The 23255-nt window shown below is 42.0% G+C and overlaps 1 protein-coding gene across 1 annotated transcript in view; it reads left to right on the forward strand.

Annotated features, from left to right (window-relative positions):
• Positions 1-23255, forward strand: part of BEND5 (BEN domain containing 5) — an 885667-nt gene that overhangs the window by 700922 nt on the left and 161490 nt on the right. Inside the window, exon 8 of the mRNA XM_039556517.1 lies at positions 1434-1548. Coding sequence (XP_039412451.1) covers positions 1434-1548 — 115 coding nt within the window. The remainder of the gene's footprint in view (positions 1-1433; positions 1549-23255) is intronic.

The following is a 23255-nucleotide window of genomic DNA, read 5'->3' on the forward strand; positions in this document are numbered from 1 at the left end:
CTGGTATTTGAAATACAAAGTGGGCCTCAAGAAATTAGCTAAATGAAGCAGTTGTGCAGAATGTGAGATTTTGGTCTCATCTTTAATGTATGTTTCAGCCAAGCTGTAAACAAGTGTATTTAACCTGGCATGAACACGGGGTTTAGGGGTGTTTTTTAATACTTTGATTGAATCACAAAAAATCAGGTCTGAAGTCAGCTAGCTAGCCCAGGCCATCTCTTCTATGCTGAATTGTTGCTTGTTATAGCTATTCCCTAAGGCTTTACCCTGTCCAGTGTTAAATATTTCTGATGATGGGATTCCACTCTTACCCTGGAGAGACAATTCCACACTCTAATAGAGCTCACCATTAGTGAAATTTTACTGATGAGCGGCCTTAATTTTTCTCTGCTTAATTTTATCCTGTTACTAGACTGTAGTGATTGATTTATTCTGGGGAAATTCAGTAAATGGTTCCTGCTTCACAGGATGGACCTTACAATAAATAGCAAATTGTCATGACCTGTCTGTGGGTGTCCTGAGATTACACAGGAACTCAATTTATCTCAACATTAATTCCCTGGAAGCTATTTCTGTCAGTACCAACTCAGTGAGGGATAAGCAGTGAATTTAACTGCCAGATTCCTGTCTCCTGCCCCAGCAGCAGCCCTGGGCTGAGGCAATGTTTAGTGGCTCCCCAAGCACGAGGCCAAGAGGAAGGAGCTCTTGCAGGCTCTGGTGTGCTCTGATGCACCCAAAGGAAGGGCATTTAGGATCTGCTTCCCCGTCACTTGCCACATTAAAGAAGTTGATGAGCTGGAGTTAGTTACTCCTGGTTTTTAGGACTGTAAAATAAGTGATGAATATGTCCTTATAAATTCCAGTCCACCAGAGGCACAATATCCCTGTGCCCAGTGCAGATATTATGTAACTCTCCCAATTTTTGTGAGGCATTTTACACCTCTCTATACATGCAGATGATCTGAAACCTGTGTTCACATGTCAAGGGTAGGTCTGGGTGTATGCTGAAATGAATTTGAGGTGGCTCTGCTCAACAAATTGCCTCTCACAAGGTGAGCTGCAGTGTGAGCAGGCTGTCTGTGTGAGGTATCTTCATTTCTCCTCTTAGGAGGAGAAAGGTTTGGTTATCATGGCTCAGCTGATGAGCAGTAACTTCTCCCTCTGTGGAAACTCAGCAGTGTCTGGTAATGCAGCCATGGTGTACTTGCATTCTGAGGACAGTTTAAGGTATTTCTCCTTAAAGTTCTTGGAGTTTTAAGCAGGTGGCAGGTGCTACATGATTGTAAGTGGTTTGCTCTGTTGAAGCAGGAGCAGTGCCAGGAGGAATCATCATTCTAATCTTTTATATGTGAAATTTCAAGTAGATCTCTGGAAATCATTGATGTCATGGACACCTCCCCTTCAAACTCTTTTTTTTTCATTTTTTTTCTCAGGTATAATCGATTTCCTCGTGAGCCACCATCCAATTGCAAAAGTACTCAGAGACCACGTGGTCTTCAAGATTGCTCCCATGCTCAATCCTGATGGAGTTTACCTAGGAAATTACAGGTATGGTGTGGGGAATGAATCTGTGTATTGTTATGTCTGCCTTAAACAAAACCTTGCACTGTTTTGTCCTTGAATCTCATATGGCTTGTTTCAATCAATTCCTCTTACACTGGAGATTCCCACGTGGCCATGTGCTTCCTGAAATTCCCACCTAGGGAAGGGGCAAATAGAAAATTTGTTTGCTTCAGAAGGTAGAGAGCAACTCTCCAAGACAGCAGGGTGTCTGCTCTGCAAACCTCCTCTAGGTGTGGGAGTTAATGTCAGCTTAGAGTTAGAACTTAGCTGTGTTTTATGCACTCATTATGCTGTTCATCAGCCTCTATGTAAATGTGTCAGTCAATCACAGCTCCCTTAAACTGCCCAGATCATCCATTAAAGTCACAGATTTCACTCTCTTATTGTACTGTAATAGATAGGGATACATGGAATGGAATAATCATTCCACCCTATGCTAATTTAGCTGCATTTTAGTATCTGAATTACTACTTTACCACCTCCTCTGTTGAGATCGTATTCAGATAATCTTTTGTTTTCTCTAAAATTGTTTGCTCTTAATGCATTTATTTACAAAATAAATGTGCTGCTGGAGGTGATAATGAAAAGCAGTTGATTACTTGATGATTTGTTTGTGGGGGCAATTACATGTACCACACAGGTCTCTGGAGAAGCCCCTGAGAAATGAAATATACTGCCTGTGGTTTTGCTTACAGTGCAAGACTAAATAACACAATTCACTTTGTAGCCAGGCTACCTTGAGCTTTGATCTAATTAGGTATTGCATTGCTAAGCAGAATAAGGCTGGGTTATTGTATGGGTGAGGAGACCACTGAGGAAGAAGACAGAAGGTGCAGAAGATGGGGCTGCTGGCAGTTCCTTGTTGAGGAAACAGCCTCAAGTTGTGCCAGGGGAGTTTTAGGTTAAGTATTAGGAAAAAATTCTTTATGGAAAGGGTGGTCAGGCATTGGAACAGGCTGCCCAAGGCAGTCCTGGAATCAGTGTCCCTGGAAGTAATCAAAAAAATGTGTGGATGTGGTGCTTCGGCACAGGGTTTAGCAGCGCTGAGTTAATGGTTGGACTCAGTGGTTTTAGAGGTCTTTTCAGCATTTAGGATTCTATGACCTGTGTTCCTTATCCTTCCTTTTCTTTGCTAATTGCTAAACTGAAGCAGCAGGGAGTTGTGGGTGTGATTTCAACAGTGGTTCTACGTGTTCTAAGTGAAACTTCTGAGAACAAGTGGTGTCCTTCCAGCTGCAGTGATACTCACTCAGCTCTTGGCAATCCCAAATCAGACAGTGATACTGCAGTGGTGGTGTCTGACAGCACCAGGAACTTATCAGAATTTGTCACCACACAGCAATAAACCCCCCAAATGGCTCTAGAATCTGATACTACATCACTTTCCTTTCTTCCAGGTGCCTTGCACATAAGCAAACTGCAGTTGCAATTAAGCAGCTTTTGTTTTCCCCATAAGTTCACTTGCCCTGTAGGGTTTTTTCCTTTGCACTTTTATAGTTTTTGCCCTGTAGGTTTTTCCCCTGCACTGTTATCTATAGTTTTTGAGAGATGTGCAGCTTTATAGGCATTCATATGGCTCAGAACTTGAAAAGCCTTTTGGGAACCCAGGTAGTAGGAAAGGGCATGTGAATTAATTTGGAATTGCTGAGCCTGATGTTGTACTCTTGGTTTAACTTGCCATGATATGCAGGATTTTCAACCCTCCTGAACTAAAGAGAATTTTAATGAGGTAGTTGAAAAAACATTTGATTTTCTTGCAATTCTTCACTGTATTTACAAATGGCCTAATGTAACTAATAACTTTAAAACGAGGATAATAAGCAAAATGTTACCTATTATCTTGAGAAGAATATTAAAAAGCCTAGTAATGTGCCAGCATTGCAGCTAACTAGTGCTGAGTGAATAATTTACAGCAAACACTTTATTTCCTGCTCATACAAAATGCACAAGCACATCACAATTTATTTACTTGAATTTACTGGATGAATTTCCAAAAAAATCTCTAAGGATCACTTGCTTGTATTTGAAAATTTGACTCTGAGGCTTCTCAGTGATTGGCTAGGTAACTCTGCTTCATCTCCTTTGGTCTTTGTTCAGATTAGCACATAAATAGAACTTTCAGAAGTCTTCCACATAGTGGGGTCTAACACAGAACTGTTGGCTGGGGACACCCCCCTGCTTTTGCAAACAGGGGTGCCACATGCAGCAAGAGCAGTTTTAGGCATTTGAACTTCTCCTTGCTGTTATCTCCCTCTTTCTCAAAGCAGCAGCTGGTGACTATTTCTTTGGTTCATTGAAGGTTCACATTCAGAGCTATGCGAGCTAAGATAATGAAATGGGTAATTAAACCTCATGCTTGAGTTTGTAAATTGATCTCCTGCCAGTGTGAGAGAGGTTTTTCTTTTACCCCGCCAGTGCACAGCCTTGCACAACTGGCACTGTCAGACGCACTTGGCTGTCCTCTGAAATCCCAGGCACAGTGGGCACCCTGAACAGCCTGAGTGTGTCAGCAGCTCTTGGAGAAGGGATGGGATGGACAGCTTCTCCTGACATCAGAACAGGAACCAACCAGTCACTAAGCCAGGGTGATAGGCTAAGAGGTGGCTGGTGAGGTTTTCTCCATTGCCATTTTTGGGGGTGCAGGACTTTCACCAAGGGTGTGAGTCCTATGCTCTCCTCCAAAATCCTCCTTCATTTGTTGTTGTGAACTGAGGTTTAGGAGTTTAAGCCAAATCTGCAACGATGCCACCAAGAATTTCCTGTTTTCTACAAAGTGTTGCTCATTCTCAAGAGAACAGACAAAATAGGTTGTGTCTCTGACTTGGACGTGGTGAACTGTTCATCACCAGCAATAAGTGAGTTTAGTACTGCAACTATAAAGCACAGACTCATCTGTGAGGAAAGTTGTTTATGTGTTGCATGTACATTCAAGTGGCTCTAAAAGAAATGGTCATGGAAATGAATGTCAGAGCTCAGTGTTTCAGGGTACATGGAAATGGATGCTAAACTTTACTGATTTATTCAAGTTTATTCAAGAGTTGAAGGATTTGTGGACCTATAAAATTAGGAATGAAAAGACAAAATGCCTTGTGGGATGTACAGATTGATTAAGCAGCTCTTTTAATTCAGAATGTTTGGAAAGTCTACACACAATTTGAACAAAAGTTTTTGTGGTTTTTTTTTTTTTCACTCTCTTTTCAGTGGAAAAAAAACCCCTCCAAGTCTTTTTCTTGCTGCATGAATATACCCAGCTCCTCCTGAAATACAGAATAATGACAGGTACCTGTCACTGTGGCCAAGGATGTAGAGTCTCCCAAAACAGGAAGACAGGCTGCACCCTTTTCTTGAAGTCTTTAAAGCCTGGTATTACTACACTTCTAAGCTTTGCAGTTACAGTGTGTAGATGTTATGGTGCATGGGCTTGTTAATTAAATTGCCCAGGCAGAGGCCATTGGTTTACCCAGCTAAAATACAGAGTCTTCAGCATAATCTGGCCTCATTTCTAGCTGGCAACTTGTCCTCAGCGCTCACCCGAATAGAAAGACCCCTTTTGCTGGGGGTAGCACATGACTCGATCTTTAGCTTTAGTTTGAAAGAACGTGGCACAAAACTAAAAATATTTGTGAGTTTCTCCATAGCACTAACCTCACCCTCTCTGATGGATTAAACTGTGAAACAGCTTCAGGAAATAAAGGAAAACTAGTGCAGGGAAGAGAGATTTCTTGACTTTTCTCCCTCTGTTTGCAGTACAGCATTATCATATTGCTGTCCCCAGGGAGGAGGGGGTAGACTAAGGGGGGAAAAAAAGTGTTCTTGATTTAAAAGCCGTGCATCCCCAGGCTTGGCCTGAACTTTCCTTTATCGAGAGCTTGTTCTTCAGCTGGCATTCTGCAGCTGAATGCTGAAATGTGTCCCTGCAGGCGAGATGACTGTACCACACCGTCTTAGATTAGTTCCAATTTGTTAGCCTCACCTTCCAGAGGCAAAATCCTACACTGGCACCAGAAGGGATGTGTTGCTTAGTCTGGGGAGCTCTTCACTGAGGTATCCCAGAAACGCCATGACAAAGCAGATGAAATATCCTGACTGTTCTCTAAAGGCTCTGTCGCATGACCTGGTGAGTGTTCCCATTCCTTGGCTTTTCTGTGTTCCTTCTCTGGGAGAGCTGTGACAGTATCAGCCTTTGGTGAATTAAAGCCATGAATTAGCTGAAATGTTCTGAAATGCCATCACTGCTGCATCCTTCTAGCACGACTGTAGGGACTGCAAGAACTTGTGTGAGTGGGGAGGAGAGGGCACACATGCATTCCAATCCTTCCTCATTTCACTGTCACTGACAATATTTTTGAACTCAACACAGGCTTCTTGCTTGTGTAAGGGGTTAACAAAAGTCGTTTGTTGGACAGAAAGGAGTCCAGCCCTACCCAGACTGGTAAACCAAATTCACCATAAGCAGCGTCAGTGTCCATATGAAAGCTGTGCTGGGATTTCATGTTCTGAGCAAATGGTATATTTTTGTCCCAGAATTATGGTTTTGTAAAGACTTTAATAGTTTGTGGAAGGGAGTCGAATTTAGCAAATTGTTTCAAGTGAAAAAAAGGGAAGGCTTGAGAAACATTTCAAATTATTCATATCAGCATTTTATAAGGGACAATCTTCTTTCATTTTTGTTTGTTAATGGCACAATTTGTTTAAAACCTGACCTTTTCTAAATGCTCCTTTTGAAAGATTTGAAATACAATCAGAAAACTAGGCTTTGTGTCTGGTGAAATATTTCAGATTTATCCTGAACATGTTTTTACGACTCTAGAAATAGTCAAAAATTCATGTTCACATGAAATGCATAAGGGTTTTTTAACAATAAATGCACATGTGGACTTTATCCAAATTATTTTATTATTTATGTCCTTTTTGGGGGGATACACCTATACCTGCATATATATATGTGTGTGTATGTCGACAGTGACTGATATGTCAGGTGGTTCATACCATCACTTGTTCAGTTGTAAGACACAGCTCCACACATGCAGACTATCATTTGCTTGTCTCTTCATTATTTTTCACCTATTTTTCTGGCAGAGGAGGTTGTTGGTTTTTTTTTTTCCCTTAACTTCATTTAATACGTGTGAAATTCATGCATTTCCTTAAATTGAAAAACAGAGTATCCATCTCCGATGACAAGATGAAGCTCTCAATGGAGTTTATTTTTCCTAATTAGGTGTTTGTCATTGTGTATTCTATATAGCAACATATAAGTAAACAATCATGGACCTTTTGAATAAATTTATTGGTTTTATTTATGTTACTGGGCATAAAAAATCTATAATTACCAGGTACAGCCGCAATATAACTGGTATTTAATGACAATTACTTTTTGTTACCATAGAAATGAGTCCAAAGTAGTTACCTATAATTTCTCATTTCCAAACCTCACACATGTTGTATTGCAGTATTACCATAGTAATTGCCTATTAGTCATCATAAAATAAGCAGTTACCCAGAAGATACCAGGATAGTGTGAAATTTCTCATCTTATTCAAAACTTGCAGCACATGCTGCTTCTCGCCTTCCTTTAGTGGGGTTTTTGCCTGAATGACAAGAATGTCCCTGGTGCATTAACCCAAGAGAAGGAGGGATGTGGCTGAGAGAGACTTGTACTCTATAAACACACTGAGTCAGGAAAAGGATGCCCCCTCCTTGGAAAATATACAACTATTTCTCATTATTGAAAAACAGGGATTTCTCAAGCCCACGAAATGGAGGTTTGTTCCTTGCCATGAATTTCCCGTTTATATTTTTTTCCCCATTCAGTTGTGACCAAAGCAGAGGCTGCACATCCTGGGGAGGTCTGCAAGCCCAGCTGTGTGTGCCAGCCCCACCAAGCCCAGGATCCACTGATGTGCAGCTGTGGTGCAGGATGTTTGCTGCACTTCCCTCTTACACCTTGTGTGACTTTTTAATTTAGGTTGCATGTTATTGGGGCCAGCGAGTCTCTCTGAGCCTGCCTAGATCACATTTGGTATCAGCTGGGAATGGCCATTTCCATGTGTTGCCTTCTCCCAGGAGGCTGAAGGAGAGGGAGAGGCATGGCAGAAGTTTTCTCCTCCTCAAGTTCTTGCTTGGCATTGAGGGTAGGTCAGGAATTGTCTCTTCTGTCTTCCTCTCACACCCAGCATGTCCCAGCTCATGTGTTGTGCCAGGTTGGGGCTCTGGGAAGCAAATTCAGGGGTGGATTCACAGCTGTGACCCAGGTGTGCTCCGGGCAGCAGCAATGGAAAAGCCCAGGGAGCAGCAGAGTTCTCTGGCCCTTGACTCACCTGGCTTGTAGCATTGCCATTCCTTTCCTACCTGGAAGTTTTCTGTCCATTGTGGCTTTTATTGTCCAAAGAGTGCTGTCACCACGGGACAGCTACAGGGGTTGCTGCTTTGCTCACCACCATTACTTAAAAAAATCTCCCTTGTAAAAAAAAGTTGTCAGCTTTTATCTTAGAACAAACCCTAGGTTTGCAAAAGGGTTCCTATCTACTGCCATTGAAATGCTCTTTATATTGATGTGGTAACTGCTCATTTAAACCATATTACAGCTCCTGAGTATTTTTCAGTTGCTATTGATGTGACAAATTCTCTCGCACAGAGGACTGCACCAATCAATAGAGTCAGTATATGTGCTTTAACAACAAAGCCACATGCCTTGGGGTTCCAGTTGAATCTGAACGTTTTAGTAGCATTAAATAAAGCTATATTTATTTTGCTTTTGGTGCAAGGAAAAAAAATCCCAACCTAATTTAATGCAACTTGTTGGAAAGGTTTGAAGGCAGCATTATGGGCCATTTCCACATGTGATGAATACCTAACTAGTGTCAGAGCTGCTATTTTGTTTTTGTAAGCGAATTCTTCTCTTTTAGTTAGATTGATCTGGAACTACAGAGTAGCCTTTTATTTTTAGACAAGCGGGGAGAGAAGTCATAACAAGAAATACTGAAATCATAGCTTTTTTTATAGCTGCCACTATTCCACTGAGAATGAGACATGATGTCCTTAAAGAGACAGGGCTATTTATTTTCCATTTAAATAGCACTATTTGTGATTATTACCTTTGAGCCATTATGCAGAGAATAAGCACCCAGCTCATGAATCCCAGCCAAGTGAATCAAAGTTTGGTACCTAAGTGCCATTTATGTCTGTGAGTTGCTGTAGGAGCCTACTCTTGACCTTCACTGGCTTTATTTCTTTCACATTTTTTTATCTTCCAGAATGTATTTGTAATTAACAGGGGTGTTAAAACCAGTTTGGTTGAAATACTTGTTTCCATTTTCTCCTCTCCTGAATAGCTGATCTTAGGTCTGAATAATCCCATCTGGGTTTCTTAGATTTACTTTCAGTTAAGTAACTAAACATATTTGGCTTTCTTCTCTTTTTTAATTTCCTCTATAAATCTGGCTTGTATCTCTGGTGGTTGGAGTTCTTAGTTCTGTTCATAGCAGCAAACAAAGGACCAAACCCTCCAGTGGCTTTTTCTTTTGCTTGGTTGCTTTGCTTTGCTTTTGAGTTTTATTTGGAGTTTTATTTATTTTTTTTTTTAATTTTGCAAATGACTTAGTAAACTTCTGCCAAGGTGCTGCAGATCTTTGTTTTGCTTTACCCTTGAGAGAGGGGAGTGTCAGTGCAGTGGCAAAGGGCAGGAGACATCTCTCCTTTGGGTGCTTGTCCCAAGAGGAGATGGTCTGTGATAAGGTGTAGCTGTCACCAGTGGGGACAATCCTCATTCTGATTCCTGTTTGTCTCCTCCCTTCCCCCAAACAGGATTTGTGGTGCTGGTGCTTTGCTGAAGGTCTGGTTCAGGGAGGTGCCCAGAAGTGGCACTTACAATGAGGATTGTGACTCAGGAGCATGTGCTGATTCTCTCCGGGCTTTCTCCCCCTCCTGCCCTTGCCCTTCTTTAGTTTTCCCTCTCTAACACAATTATTGGCCCAAACAAAGGTGTGGTTCCTTGCAGAAGGCAAGAGCAGCTGGAGCTCATCGGGGACTGTGCTGACTTTGCACTCTATTTGCCTTGCCAGCAGCATCCCAGAGTTCTCGACACCCCTGGGGGCAAATCCCAGACCCTGAAGTGTTGATGAGGTTGAGCTCCATTCCAGCCCTGTGTTCTCCTGTCCTGGCAAGCAGGAGCTGCATCCAGCCCTGAGGATGCCCACACAGTTGAGGCTATAAACAGGGATTCAAGCTGTGCTCTGGTTATTGAGTGGAGCTATTCCCTGAGTAGACTCCTCCATTCTACCCCATCTTCAGGAGGAAGAGATTTCTTCTTTGGAAGAGATTTCTCTGTCCTGACTCCTGGGGATGAGTACAGAGTCACTGTAGTACTTGGCAGTACTTCCCAAATTCCTGGAGAAGGCTCTGGGGAGACTTTATTGCTGCCTTTCAGTGCTTCAAGGGGGGGCTCATAAAAGAGATGAGGACAGGCCTTTTAGCAGGGCCTGTAGGGACAAAACAACAGGTAATGGTTTTAAAATAAAGGAAAGGAGATTCAGACTAGATATAAGAAAACAAATTTTTAGGATAAGGGTAGTGAAACACAGGCACAGGTTGCCTGAAGAGGAGGTAAAAGCCTTGTCCCTGAAAACTTTCAAGGCTGGGTTGGACTGGGCTCTGAGCAACCTGATCTTTGCAGGGCAGTTGGACTAGATGGCCTTTAAATGTCCCTTCCAACCCAAACTATTCTATGATCTGTGATTCTCAAAGAACTGAGACCCCTCTCTGAGCTGGTGCAGGGAGCAGAGCCAGGCTTCTTCTGTATTTTATCTTTACAGGTTACACTCCAGTGCCTGTTTGTGCCAGCAGCGTTTGTCTTTGCAACAATTAAGTGAAAAATGGAAACAGCAAGTCAAGAGGGGAAATTTTTTCCTTAACTGTTGAAATTACCAACTGGAGGTCAAATGCTGCCTTCATGAGAGCACCTGCTGTTCCTTCTGGGTGAACAGCCTAAAGAGGAAGAGCGAGAAAGGTGTTTTGCCTATTTTCTGTGAACATAGGAAGGCTCAGCTTGTGATCAGTGTGTATCCCAGTTTCAGACTCTTCCACCCCAAGCAGCATCTCAGAATCTTTTTCAATGTAATTAACATCCCTCTCCTCGCTTCCACTCTCCCATTGCAGCAACATCTGTTCACCTACACAGATTCACCAGGGCTGCCAGGGGAGGCAGTTGAGGGATTAACTTTTCCTGAAGACCCTTCTGGACAGACATCCTGGAATTTCTTGAAGTTGTGCTCATTTGCATGAGATCACCAGCAACTAGTGATCACTCCCATGATCTCTGCAAGAGCCTCCTTCCTTGTAGTCAAGTTTTATAATTCTATACAATACTCTCAATTCACAGGGACAAGATTTATCAGCTGTCTATAGGAAAGTCTAGTCTTCCTATTCCAACTGCTGCTGTGTGGGTGGGGAGGGGGAAACACCATCCAAGTTATTAGGAAAACAATAGCAGCCTAAGGGAATGTTCGTTTAGGTTCCACTTTTGTTGTTTTCTTTTCCTGGGTGACAGCTGTTCTTTTATTTTTTTATTTTTAAAATTGCAGCACTTAAAATGATGGGAGTTTGCTGTTTAATTTACAATATTGGTCCTAAGGGCAGAGTCGTGTAACGTCAAAACAAAATCCTGAGACAAAGCTAAATAACAAGCATTCATTACCTAAACCAATATTGTATCAATAAAACAAGATTAATAAAGGATTTGAGGATGTGCATCACTTCTGAGGAGTGTAGAGGCAGACACCTGCCCAAAGTTCCCAGTCACATGTCTTGGTCAGCACATTAACTCCCAGACACTGCAATCTCTTTCTGACTGGGAATAGCCTTGTGAAGCATCTCTAAGTGGTTCAGAGTTGTGATGTTTCATCTTCTGTTTGGAGAAGAAACCACTTTTCTTGATTTAATTCTCATAGGGGAAGTCTCCCAAAAGAAACATGGTTAAATATTGAGTTTAAGGAGCTTGCAAGGTGTTGAGCTCTTGGAAACTAGTCCTGGTGCTCATCTGAAAATTTAGGTTGTGGCTGTAAAGGAAACTTGATTTAGCTACTAGTACACAGCCCTTTTCTTCTGCAGCACAGAGAGAAGGGAGACTGCTGCTTCACAGCTGCTTTAAGCTCAGGAAAATGTGTTCTGGGTACCCAGAGGGGCAGTTCAGCTCTGTTTGCCCTCCTGGCTGTGCATCCCTGCCACCTCCTTTTTGCCACTACACTGCTTGTGTGGCAGTGCTGTGAGCTAGAAAAAGACTGATCCCACAGAAAACCGACCTGACAAAACAGTTCTCATTTGGTTCCTGGTGCAGCCAGAAAAGTGGGACCAAGACAGAAAAGATGAATGAGCAGAGAGGGATCTCTTTTTTGTGGCAACTTGGGTGGGATGGACATAAAGAAATTCTGAATCCAGAGCATAAATTGTAGGTGGCTGTTGTGCACTTTTTCTGGGGGTCTTGGAAATGAAAGACAGTGGCAGCCAGTGATTTCTTGGATGGCTTTTGATGTGTTCAAAAGCAACCATGCCTACATGATCTCTTTCTTAGGATTACTATTTCCTAAATGATTATTTATACTATTTGGTAATAAATTGTGTGACTTGGCATGTTCATTTAAGAAAACAGGGGCTTTTTGGTGTCAGAAGCTGGAAACGAGCTGTTTCCATGCAACTCTTACACCCCATTATGTACACATGGTGAAAAACTGCTCACAAATCCCTTTTCTCTCTGCTCCCTATAAATACAGATGCCATCATAGCTGTGCTGACACGGCAAAGGGAGCAATTCATCTCGTAGCAGATTACTTCTCTGCTGCCCCTGGCACCAGGCAGAGGGGGGATGTCAGGGTAGAGGGAGGAGGGAGATGTGACAGCTGATGGCTTTGCCTGGTTGGTGCCTTAATAGCTGGAGGAAGAGCTCTCTGCCAACATGGAGGAGTTGGGATCAGAAAGAGGATGTGGGATTTCTGGACACACAGTGTCCAGCCACAAAAGCATTGGCTGTCTGTGCCCATGTGAGCGGGACAGGGATTGTGCCTCCTTGCCCCCTCCCAGGCTGGGAAGGACGTACATTAATGGAGGTGTAGGTGGCTCTATGTGCAGCTCCTCGGTGTCACCCCAGCTCTCAGGAGGACAGCAGAGCTGATCTCGGGTTGCACAGATCATAGACCTGCTGCCTCGTGTGCTGCCTGTGCCTGGAATGCTAATGCTGCCTCTGCCTCTCCTTTGCTGCCACAGCCACGGAGCTGATGTGCTGGAGAGATTAGATGATGACAATGGATGGGGAAGGGGAGTTTCGTCTGTCTCTTTAACCAAAACAGGAACAGTAAATCCTACCAGTTTGGAGAGAACAGCTGGATTTCTAACAGCACTGGAATGCTGCTGTGGTGGGTGGGGGTGGGTTTAGCTGCCCCCTCCCTTTTATCACTGCCATTCAGTCATCCAAATGCTGGCAAAAGGACTGGAGGTTGCCAACACCCAATGCAGCATTTATCCTGACACACTGCCAGCTCTGTTTGATCTTGGAAAAGCCTGACCCCTCTAAGGTCAGGTCATGCCTCTACACCATGGCCAGGGGAAGAAAAGAATGCAAGGGCCTTGCATTTGATTCTCCAAGTAACGTCTGAGTGAGAGAATGTGTTTTTCTTGTTTACAAGACCAATCTCTGCTCATAGAGTGGGCTGTGATCTGATTCTCTGCAAAGCAGTTAGTGGAGGTGCATCATGGAAAGGCTTAAGTATGGTGGCATCTTTGGGACTCCCAAGAACTGAAAGAAGGATGTCACAGAAGTGGCCAAAGCCTCTCAGACTGGTCACATTTTGTATTATTAACAACAAATTTTGTACATTAGTTTGAATTGAAATAGGTCAACAAGGGAGCCTGAATGTTGAGATGGTCAATAACACGTTGACACTGCTGTGCTGACCAGAAGCCACAGTCCTATCCTGCTAGGTGCTACACAAGTATATCATAAATGATCCTCACTTTCCCAAAGTGCTTTCAGAGCTAAAAGAGTATGGCACAGCAGGGGGATAAGGCAATCAAGCAAGCTGTTATAGCAGGGGAAGACAGAGCACTAAATATAAGAGGATGAATAGTGGTAGGTTTTTTCCTCTTTTATGTCCCTTTTTTCCCCCCCCTCTGGTTGGTGGCAGGGAACACAATAGCAAACTATACAATCAGTCTGAATAACCTTCATGTATCAACTGAGAGTAGGACTACTCTAAATTTGGTGAACCCAGGGAAGGAGCTCTCAGTGACTAAATACATTTGAAAAGGATGGTTGAGCCGAAAGGTGTGTTTCTTCACAATAGATTACTTTTAGATGTTCTCCTCTTCTTTACTCCTCCGGCAAAACTGTGGAGCTCGACTCAGCTCCTGGTTCAATCATCATGTACATTCTAGCACCAGGGTTTTGTTATTCTGCTGCAACTGAGCAGTGTAATGGTTCTACCCATTGTTTTACATCTGGATTAAATTGTCATTTCATGCATCTGGAGATAGGTTGTTCAGTAGGTTTTGGAAATTCACAGATGTTCAAGGCCCAGTCAATCTTTTGGCAATGCTTGCCTAGTGAGGAAGCTGCACAATGAGAATATATATCCCATGCAAGCACTCCCAGCAAGTTTTGTACCCCAGCAGTTGTCCTTGGATCTTCTGCCTGCTCTTCCAAGACTGAAAAGAATCAATTAACAAACTGCCTGTCAACCTCCTTCACTTTCTGCTGTGCCCTTGCCAATCTTCTGTACATTTTCAGCTGGGAAAATCTTTGCTTTTACTTCTTACAGTAGAGTTTACTTTTGCTCCTGCTCTTGATGTGCAGGGGGGAGCTGATGCTGGCATGGGTTTGTTCTTGGCATCTCTATCTTGCTGATGCTGTGCTAACTCGTATAAGAGAGCAACGGGTCACAAGCAGGAGATAACGCTCTTATCAGTGAGTGCAAGGCAAGCACAATCCTGGCAGACAGTTCTTTCTCCTTACGTTGGTCACCTTTTCAATTACAGGTCTGATCTGCTAAAGTTTTGTCATTCTTATTCTAGTTTCTGTTAATGAAATGCATTTAACTGTCAGCTCTTGTTAAGAGTAACAACACAGCTGAGGATTCATAAATTCCCATGGAAGTCAAAATGGCTGTTGCCTTAGAAGAATCAAGAGTCAAGAACTGAGGGGGTTTTTTTTTGTCTTGAAGCTGGAGAAGGAGACAATCACAGCTTGCTTGATCAGGCAAGCAGAATATTTTGAGCAATGAATCTCCCTCAGATTTTCATTTCTGATTCACGTATGAGAAAATATTCTGTTTCTTAGAATCCTGGGGGTTTGAGTCCATTTCATCCCTCAGTTTTCCTCTGTGTTTCTTGGATCTATCTTGAATAATTACTTACTACCCAGAACGTTCAGAAATTCAACTTTCCAAAAGCCAGTTAGACAAGTGCATTGAGGTGTAAACAGTCGTGTTTGGCACAGGTTTGACCTGTTCTGAAGACCAACAAGAAGAGTTTTGGAAAAACTGTTATATGACAAGGCAGTCCTGGAGCTGAGTTTGTTTAGTTTAGCAGAGAGCAGGCAAGGGGGTGAACAATCTGAGGCTGGTACGTGGGGACCCATTGGTCTATGATCTGAGTATATACATAAGGAACATAGAACATGGAGTAACAGGAAGGTTACTTTTCACTATAATTGGGGAGGGCATAACAGAGCTGAATGTCTTGACACAGCTGCTCAAGAAAGGAAGATTCAAGTCCTTAAGGGGGATGTGGTGTGTTTTCCCTGATGGACTGTTTTTGTTTGAAATAAAAATATTTTCTTAAAACATCTGTTTGGGATTTTGTTTTCTTGTTGTTTTTTATTGGTTTGGGTTTTTTTTTTTTTGGTGGGGTGGTACATTTTTTTGTGAATGGGAATGGCTTCAAAGGAGGTCTTCATGTGAGTGGTAGATCAGCAAAAATGATCACAGTACCTCTTTCTTGATTGAAAAAGTGATTTTCAAACTATTGTATAGTGCTCATAATTGTCTTTTGCAATAAGCCCATATACCAAATGACTTCTTGGTCTTTCTTGGAATTAAGGATTTTTTTGACTGAAAAAATTGGACATAGTGCATATAAACTAAGTCATTGCATCTAATTGAAGTATTCTATGAGTTCTGGAGAGAATTTCTTCCTTTTAAATGACAAATTCCATTAGAATCAATGGAAGCTAGAGGCTTTTTCTTTCAACTGTGCAATGCAGAGTGGTTTGTGGTTTGGTATCATGTAAGCTTAACAGCATAAAGAAGAAACATCACAAAATGAAATGTTGTACTTCCTCAAAAAATCCATTTAACTTTGCTGATGCCTCCCTGAACACTTGCTGCCTTAAGCAGAAGCTGTTGGGCTGAAGCTGTGTAAGCCCTGTAGTTGTTCCAGGCTAGCAGAAGCAGAAGAAAAGTCAGCTTTGGCCATTTGACCATTGCTGGCATGAGCAGAAATAGTTTGTACCTGCCTGTTCCTTGGTGACAAGTTCATTATAGTCATAATCATAGTTAAAAGACTATAGTCATTTAAGGTCAAACACTTATTTAAGGTCAAACATGAAAAATAGAATTTTTTTTATTATAAAGATAAAATCTCTAACCTGTAAAATAAAAGGCTGATACATGGAATTTGGAATAATTATTTAAGTTGGAAGCAGGCCATGACTGAGTGCTGGCATGAACAAAGAAAAGAACGTGGCCACATTCTTTAAAAATGGATCTCTCAGACAGTCCACATATTTTTTATCTAGTCTTGGACACAATAAAGTATTTTCCTATATCTGAAGACATAAATTGTGTTAAACTGAGTTATTAAATGGTCTCAGTGTGACTTTGACCAGTGGTGAAGGTGAAAGTTAGTACTGAGTTCTGTCAAGAACAGAATATTTTGTCTTTGGTCATCTTAACTATAGTGACCACCTAAATTTCTCTCCCTATATGTGTTTATCATACTGTATAGCTCAAGAAGTTACCTTGCAAATTAGAATTACTTCCAATGACAATGACAAACTGATAAAATACAGTAAAAAACGCCAAGTGGTTGTTTTCATGGTTGGAATTATTTTAATATAACTGGTTGGTAGTAAGAACTTTGTTTTATCCCAGTCTCTGTCTCTTAAGCCAGTACTTTCAGAACACCTCAGGGAAGATGGAGTCTGGACATCAGTTCTGTGCTTTTCCCATTATCCTGTGCCTTTCTCACTCCATCCTGCTGGAGCTGGATGGTCCATGGGTACCTGGCTCTACCTGCTGTTCTACTCTTGAGGAAGGCCTTAGGTCTGCCCTGGTTTTGGGGGCTTGTGGTTTTCATTAGCAGTTTGTGATCCTCAGGTGCTGAAGTTTAGGTTGCTGACCCTGAGACATGTCAAAGGCTTCTGGAGTCCAGATGAAGAGTGTTTAGCAGCTTTTAATATTACAGGTCCTTCTATAGCACCTCTCAGATCAGACAGGGAAATAGTCTTGAAATGTTTGGTTTCAGAATTTAGAGTGTAGCACCTCACTGGTGCCATGGAAAGGCTCTGCAGCTATTTGTGTTGCAAATGAAATAGAGGGGCAAGCAGATTTTTAGATGAATGAGGTTTCCTCTTCTGATTGAAGCTTTATTCCATTCAGGTGCACATGTTTTGGTGGCCTCTTTGGCGTTTCACATCTCCCACAGCCCCTGTCGCTGGATTTTGTTCCTTTGCATGAGTGAGACTGAGGACAAGTGGGCCTAAACCAGCTGCAAATAAAATTTCCCAAGGGGTTGCCTGCAGGCATAAATACACAGGTGCTGGGACCAGAGCAGCTGCCTCTGTCCTGTTAGCTGAGGATCTGGTTTGGGGCAGGCTGGGGCATCTCGGGACACGCAGAATTTGAGGAGCAGAATTTTGAGAAGTGTGTTCAGCTGCAGGACTCAATTAATTGTGCCTTGCTGTACTCTCTCTTAAATTCTTTTTCCTATTTTCTCTTGAGACTGTTACAATTCTCCCAAGAACACTATGGAATCCTGAGTTTCTAGAGCTATTTGTTAAAAGAAAAAGGCAGAAATATTTGGCATATATCATTTAAAATGGTTCCCTTTGTCTAAAGCGTTGTTTGCTAAATAGGACTTTTCCGTGGATTATCCATTAAAAGAATCCAAAATCCAGCTTTCTGGTAAGGTCAGGTTTCTAGAACTAGCTCTGTAACTCTTCTTCAGCACACGGAGGCAGTTCTACATGAGGTTGTATTTCTCGAAGCAGTTGATGCTACAGCAAATAAGATCCTGGGTGTCTCAGCAAGAAATTATTAGATCTGTAAGTAACAAGAATGTAACAGCTGCATGTTTTAAGGCTGCACTGGAGATGCTTTCTAGTTGTCCTAAAAGATGAACAGCCTTTGGGTTGTTTTAAGAACTCGCTTTATCCTGAATTTAGGTAAGAAAGAAAAAAAAAAAACTTCAGACGTGGTTTAATTGAATGGGCATTTGCCTGTATAACACACCTCTGTAACTACAGTGTGTAGGAGTCATAGGCTTCTAATCTCCTAAAAAAGCTTCAGAATATAGACCTAAACAGGAGAAAGAAAGTGCTGTCATTTGCTTTTTTCTTATCTCTGAAATACTGAATCCTCTGCCCAGAGACTAGGAGTGAAGGTTTGGCTTTAGTGCTGTAATACCTAATTGAATCACGAGCCTTGGTGTAGTCCTGAGAGAAGACTTAGCACAAATTCTCATACTGATTTTGGCATTTCAATTACCTTTCAAGCAATGACACTTGCTTTAATTTGAGTACCTGAACTGCAGCTACTCTGGGACATATTTTTAAAGGCAGCTTGTGCCTAATTCCCCTTTATTCCAGCAACATGTCATGGGACAGAACCTGCTAACAAGAAATTAAGAGTTTGGTAGCCTATGAGTGGGAGACAGGACCTGATGTCTGCCACCCACACGCCAAGTGTGAGCTCCAGTAGGAAATGACAGAAGATTGCCATTAGTGAGAATTTCTGTGGCAATCCTTGACTTGAGAGGAGATGGAGTTCAAGAGAGTGTTGGGAATGACTGTGAGGTGCAGAACCATAATGACATTTGATACTCTGGGCATGAGCAGAGCCAGAGTGTAAGAGCTGAAATCTGCTCTGAGTATGGCTGAGGAGGAGAAGGGCCTTCTCTCTCTCCTTGCTCTTTAGTCTGTGTTGGGGTGACTTGTGTACTCGCTTCTTGTACCTGGCTGATGTGCCACTGCTACTGCTGTGTTTGCCACTATTTGATGTGGAAATACAGAGTGGGGTGAATATTAGATACCTTTTATTTTTGTTACACCCTCCTGAGCATTCAGGACTACTCTGAGATACTGAAAGAGCTTGGTTGGGCCACTGGGATAACCCTGGGCTCTCCACTAGAAAATAAACCTTGCTGCACTGACTCTGCTTTGGGAGGTTTAGAATTGGGGTGTGAAAAAGAGAGGCAAAGATCTCTGCCTGAGGTCTGGAAAACATATCTTGTAGTACAAGATAAAGGAGATAATTTTGTTTAATGCAGGAAGCCGATACCACCATCACACCCATTTTCAGTCAGAGGGGCAAGGCAGGCGATGGCAACTTTAGCAGAGGAGGATATGGCAAAAATATTTGGCTTTCAAATAGGAAAGTAAGCGTTTCAAACGGGGAAACAAGTTGCCAATGCAAATAGCAATCTGTCACCTCATGAGGACTGCAGGTGGAGACCAAACTTCTTCCTCCCTCATGGGAGTGACTGTAGAAGTTAGTTCGTATCAAATAGTCCATTGTTTTAAAAAGTCAGCTTAGATAAAAAGAAGGTCTCCCCTGAGTTTTCATAGTATGTGGATATTCTGAAGTTCATCACAGTTTTCAGGGCTCCTGGAAGTCTAGTTTTCTGGCCCAGTTCTACATAACTTCTAAAAATCCCCTCCAGGAGTGTGCTCTACTCCCCAAAAGGTAACTGTGTTTTGCAGTACTTGGCACTCTGCTGACCAGAGCTTCCTTCAGTGCAAATTAAGTAGAAAGAGAAGACTTCTGGGAAGAATGATACAAAGCTTCAGATGCAATAATTATACTCAATTTTGTCAGAGTACTGTTATAAAAAGAAATAAAAATGAAACAACATTTACTTTATCCTTTTCCAGGAGCCGACAATATGGCCATATTAAAAAATAATCTTTGGTTTAATGTTCCATATTCTCTTCATTAACTTTCTTTACATTTCTTATTTTATAAACCTTTAAATTGGAGGTGGGGCAGGGGAAAAGGATAAGGAGGACACATTTTGGAAGAAAAAGAGCAAAGGAAAGTTTCCTCCTAAGCATTATGCATTCCTCTACAACATTAAGAAGGCTGTTGCCACTCCATATTGTGGCTCCTTGGATTGCATGTAAATCTTTGGTTGAAGAGCTTTTCACACAAAGTTTTTCTTTGGAAGCTTCATTTCATCCAATTAACTTTTCTGTATGTTTGAAGTTCAGCCAAGATCAGTAAGACAGTGGCTGCTTCTTCCTAGGAAGTGACATAAGTAGCACAGAAGTCATATAGGGTAACAAAGCTCTTTTATTTTTCTTTTTTTTTTTAACTGTAAAAGAGGGTAGGAGGATTTGAGAACCCTCAGGTTTGGACACCTTTTGCCATGTCAATGATTTGGGTGCTGTAGGAAGGTACAAGCAGCTTGGTTTCTTTTTCAGTGGCCTTTTGCTGTGTGCATGAATTGCACCTATTAATGTGCTCTTTTATTTGCTCTGCAGCGGTGCTTTGCATGCTTGCATTTTTAAAAGAGATGAGAAGATCCTTGTATACAAATCTCTTGGATGTAGATCATTATCCAATGGAGAACAGAACTGATGCAAGAAAAGATGGGTCAGTGAGCCAAAGCTTTTGTTGTCTTCCCCAAAGGCTAGTCTCCCAGAAGTTAACCTAATTATGGGGGGCACGGAGGCCATGGGGTTAACAGCTGTTCAGGAAGAAGCAGAGAGCTCCTCTAGGAACTGAGGTTAGACATTGGAAATAGTTCCTCATGGGAGTAAACAGGGGAATTGCTGTGCACGTGTGTGTGTGCAGAATTCAGAATGAAGGGTTTAGATACAGCAGCTCCAAGGATGGAAATAGGTCAGTCAGTTTAGTGCTCCCTACATGTTCCTCCTCTGTGACAGCTCTGAGTAGCAGCTGGAAAGCAGCCTGGGATTTCATTTAGAAGCGTGAACCAGAAGAAAAAGAAAAAGAGAAAGGAGGGGGTCATTTTGCTTGTTTTGATGCCCATGTGTCCCATTTTCAATTATCCCTCTCATGCACTCTCACTGGGATACAGTGAGATGCCTACAAATGAGCCATGAGTGAATTTCAAAGGTTTGGATGCTCCATTCGTAAAAACTCAGTGGAAGAAACTATGCACCTCGTTGGGTTGTAAAACTTGACTTGAAATTGGTTGAGGACAATATTTCCCTTGGGGGTTTAGTATTTTGAAAATCCTGAAGGATTTTGTGTACCTGATTAGGGGATTATTGTCTTCATGTTGTCAGATCTTGCCCTATAAATTCTGGACTTTGCTTAGTAGGTATAATACCACCTACACTTTAAATACATTTTTGAATCATGCAAGTTGGATTGGTTTTGTTTAGTCTTGGCCATCTAAAAATTAGTCATCTGTTCTGGACTGGTGGATTAGAAAGCTGGCTGTGGTCAGTGGGGCGTTCCCAGAAAGGGATTTGTATCATCCACAGTAAATGGGCTAAGCTACCATTTGAAGAGATTTCTGTAACCCTGTTAACTTGGGGCTGGGGTTAGAGTGAGATTTATCCTGCCTTTCTTAAGTTGTTTAATAAGAGTCAGGAGATCTGCTCTCCAGCTGTCATAAATTCACTGATATCCATGCATACAATTGTCAACAGTTGTACCAATTTACACTGACTGTGGATCAGGCCATCTGGACATTTTTTTTTTAATTTATTCTTCTAAGAAAGTATAATAATACCAGATGTAGGTATCTAGGATCTAATTCTGGCTCAGTTTCCGTACATGAATGGTCAGTCTGATTGTTTATAAGCAGTGAAGTGTTCAAGAACATGGGAACTGCTACAGAGGACTAAACCAACGCTCTTATGTTGTTTACTGATCTACTGCTCTTTTATATCTTCCCCCTTGGCCCTGTCCCCCTGTAATGTGAATCCAACTCTTTTGCTGTCGTTTGTCACAGTGTGTTTGCATCATTACCCTTCACCCCGTCTCTGCCCACGAGCATTATGTAGTGTCTACACTGCATTTTGGCCAGGGCTGTCTATTGCTCTGAGTAGAACTCCTTTTAATTTCTAAAGTTTCTGTCATCCCCTCAAACATGAGCTCAGGCAGCACAGCACAGTGGAGAAAAACAAACAGGGCTAAAGAGGTTTTTGTGATGTCAGATTTTGTCTCAAAGGTTAATGATCCTCCTTTGCTGAGCACTGTGGCCACAGTGAGGGCTGCAGAGAATGTTTAGTGCCAATGCAGAAAGGGCCTGTGGTGGCAAATTAAAGTCCTGACTTGTAATTCAGAGGATGGGGGGAAGTCAGAAGATCTGTGAACACAAATTTGGAGAGAGAGGATTTTTTTTTTGTTTGAGAATTGTCCCAATTATTGTGCTGATCACCTCTGGTAAGCCACCTTTCAGTTTTCAGTGATGTGCTTGGGTATTGTTCATTACTAAAAAGCAGTTTTGAATTTTTCTGGAGGATAAAGTTGTTAATTGGCCTTTTTTCTGTTTTACATCTTCTCTGAACCTCCATCTGGTAGTCATTTTTTCAAAACTGTCAGGGAAAGTAAAAAGTAAACAGGCTTTTCAGCCCAAATAATATAGTTGTAAGTTTTCCAGTTAAGCTTGAATATTGCATTCTGTGGAGTGGGGCATTCTGTTGTGCTTTGGGCAAGCAGAGATCTTCGGCTTTATTTATTTCCTTCCACACAGGCCATTTAAAGCTCTTCTGCTGTATTGGAGAGAGTATCAACACTAATTTTTCCTTAGCTTGGCTAAACTTGCCTGTCCCAGCCTAGGGTGAGTTGTTTTTTCATATCTGAAGGTACTTTTGCTAATCTGGCAATCTGTGTCATTTACTGTTGAGTTCTGCCTCCATAATTACCTGTGAGAAAACTGGGGTAAATTTGGAATTGGGTTCTCTTCCGATAAATTATTATTATTGAGATACCCGAAATCCTTATCACTATCTTGGATCTTAAACATTCAATTTTATTTCTTGTGAGGATACATGGGGTTTGCACACCTTACTTATGGCTAAAGGTTTGCCTGAACTTGCTGTGGGAGTGACCTTGCTCAGAACAGTGATGTTTCCCTTCCTGGCTGTAACCCAGCAAGGATGCATGCACTCAAAATTAACCAAATATTTTGCTGCTTATTCCAGGGAGGGAGGTGATTTATTTACTTTTTGTAATCCTGATTTCTATTTATGACTCTGTCAGGCAAGTGCAGAATGATCTTGGCTGATTCACTCAATCCCCCTCTGCTCCCCGGTCTTATTTGCAAAGTGAGACTAATTCTGTGCACCTGCCTCACTGAACCATTGGAGGACATTCCATTAATGCTTGTGAAGTGCTCCAAGAAACTCCCTGAAAAGCAAACCGTAGATGTCTGAATTTTAGGGGATTTGATTCAGCTCTTGAGGTACAAAGTCTCTGCTTCTGAAACGAAGAAAACTGTGTAGAACTGCAATG

The sequence above is a fragment of the Corvus cornix genome, chromosome 8 (assembly GCF_000738735.6).
Source record: "Corvus cornix cornix isolate S_Up_H32 chromosome 8, ASM73873v5, whole genome shotgun sequence".
In the NCBI taxonomy this organism is placed as follows: Eukaryota; Metazoa; Chordata; class Aves; order Passeriformes; family Corvidae; genus Corvus; species Corvus cornix.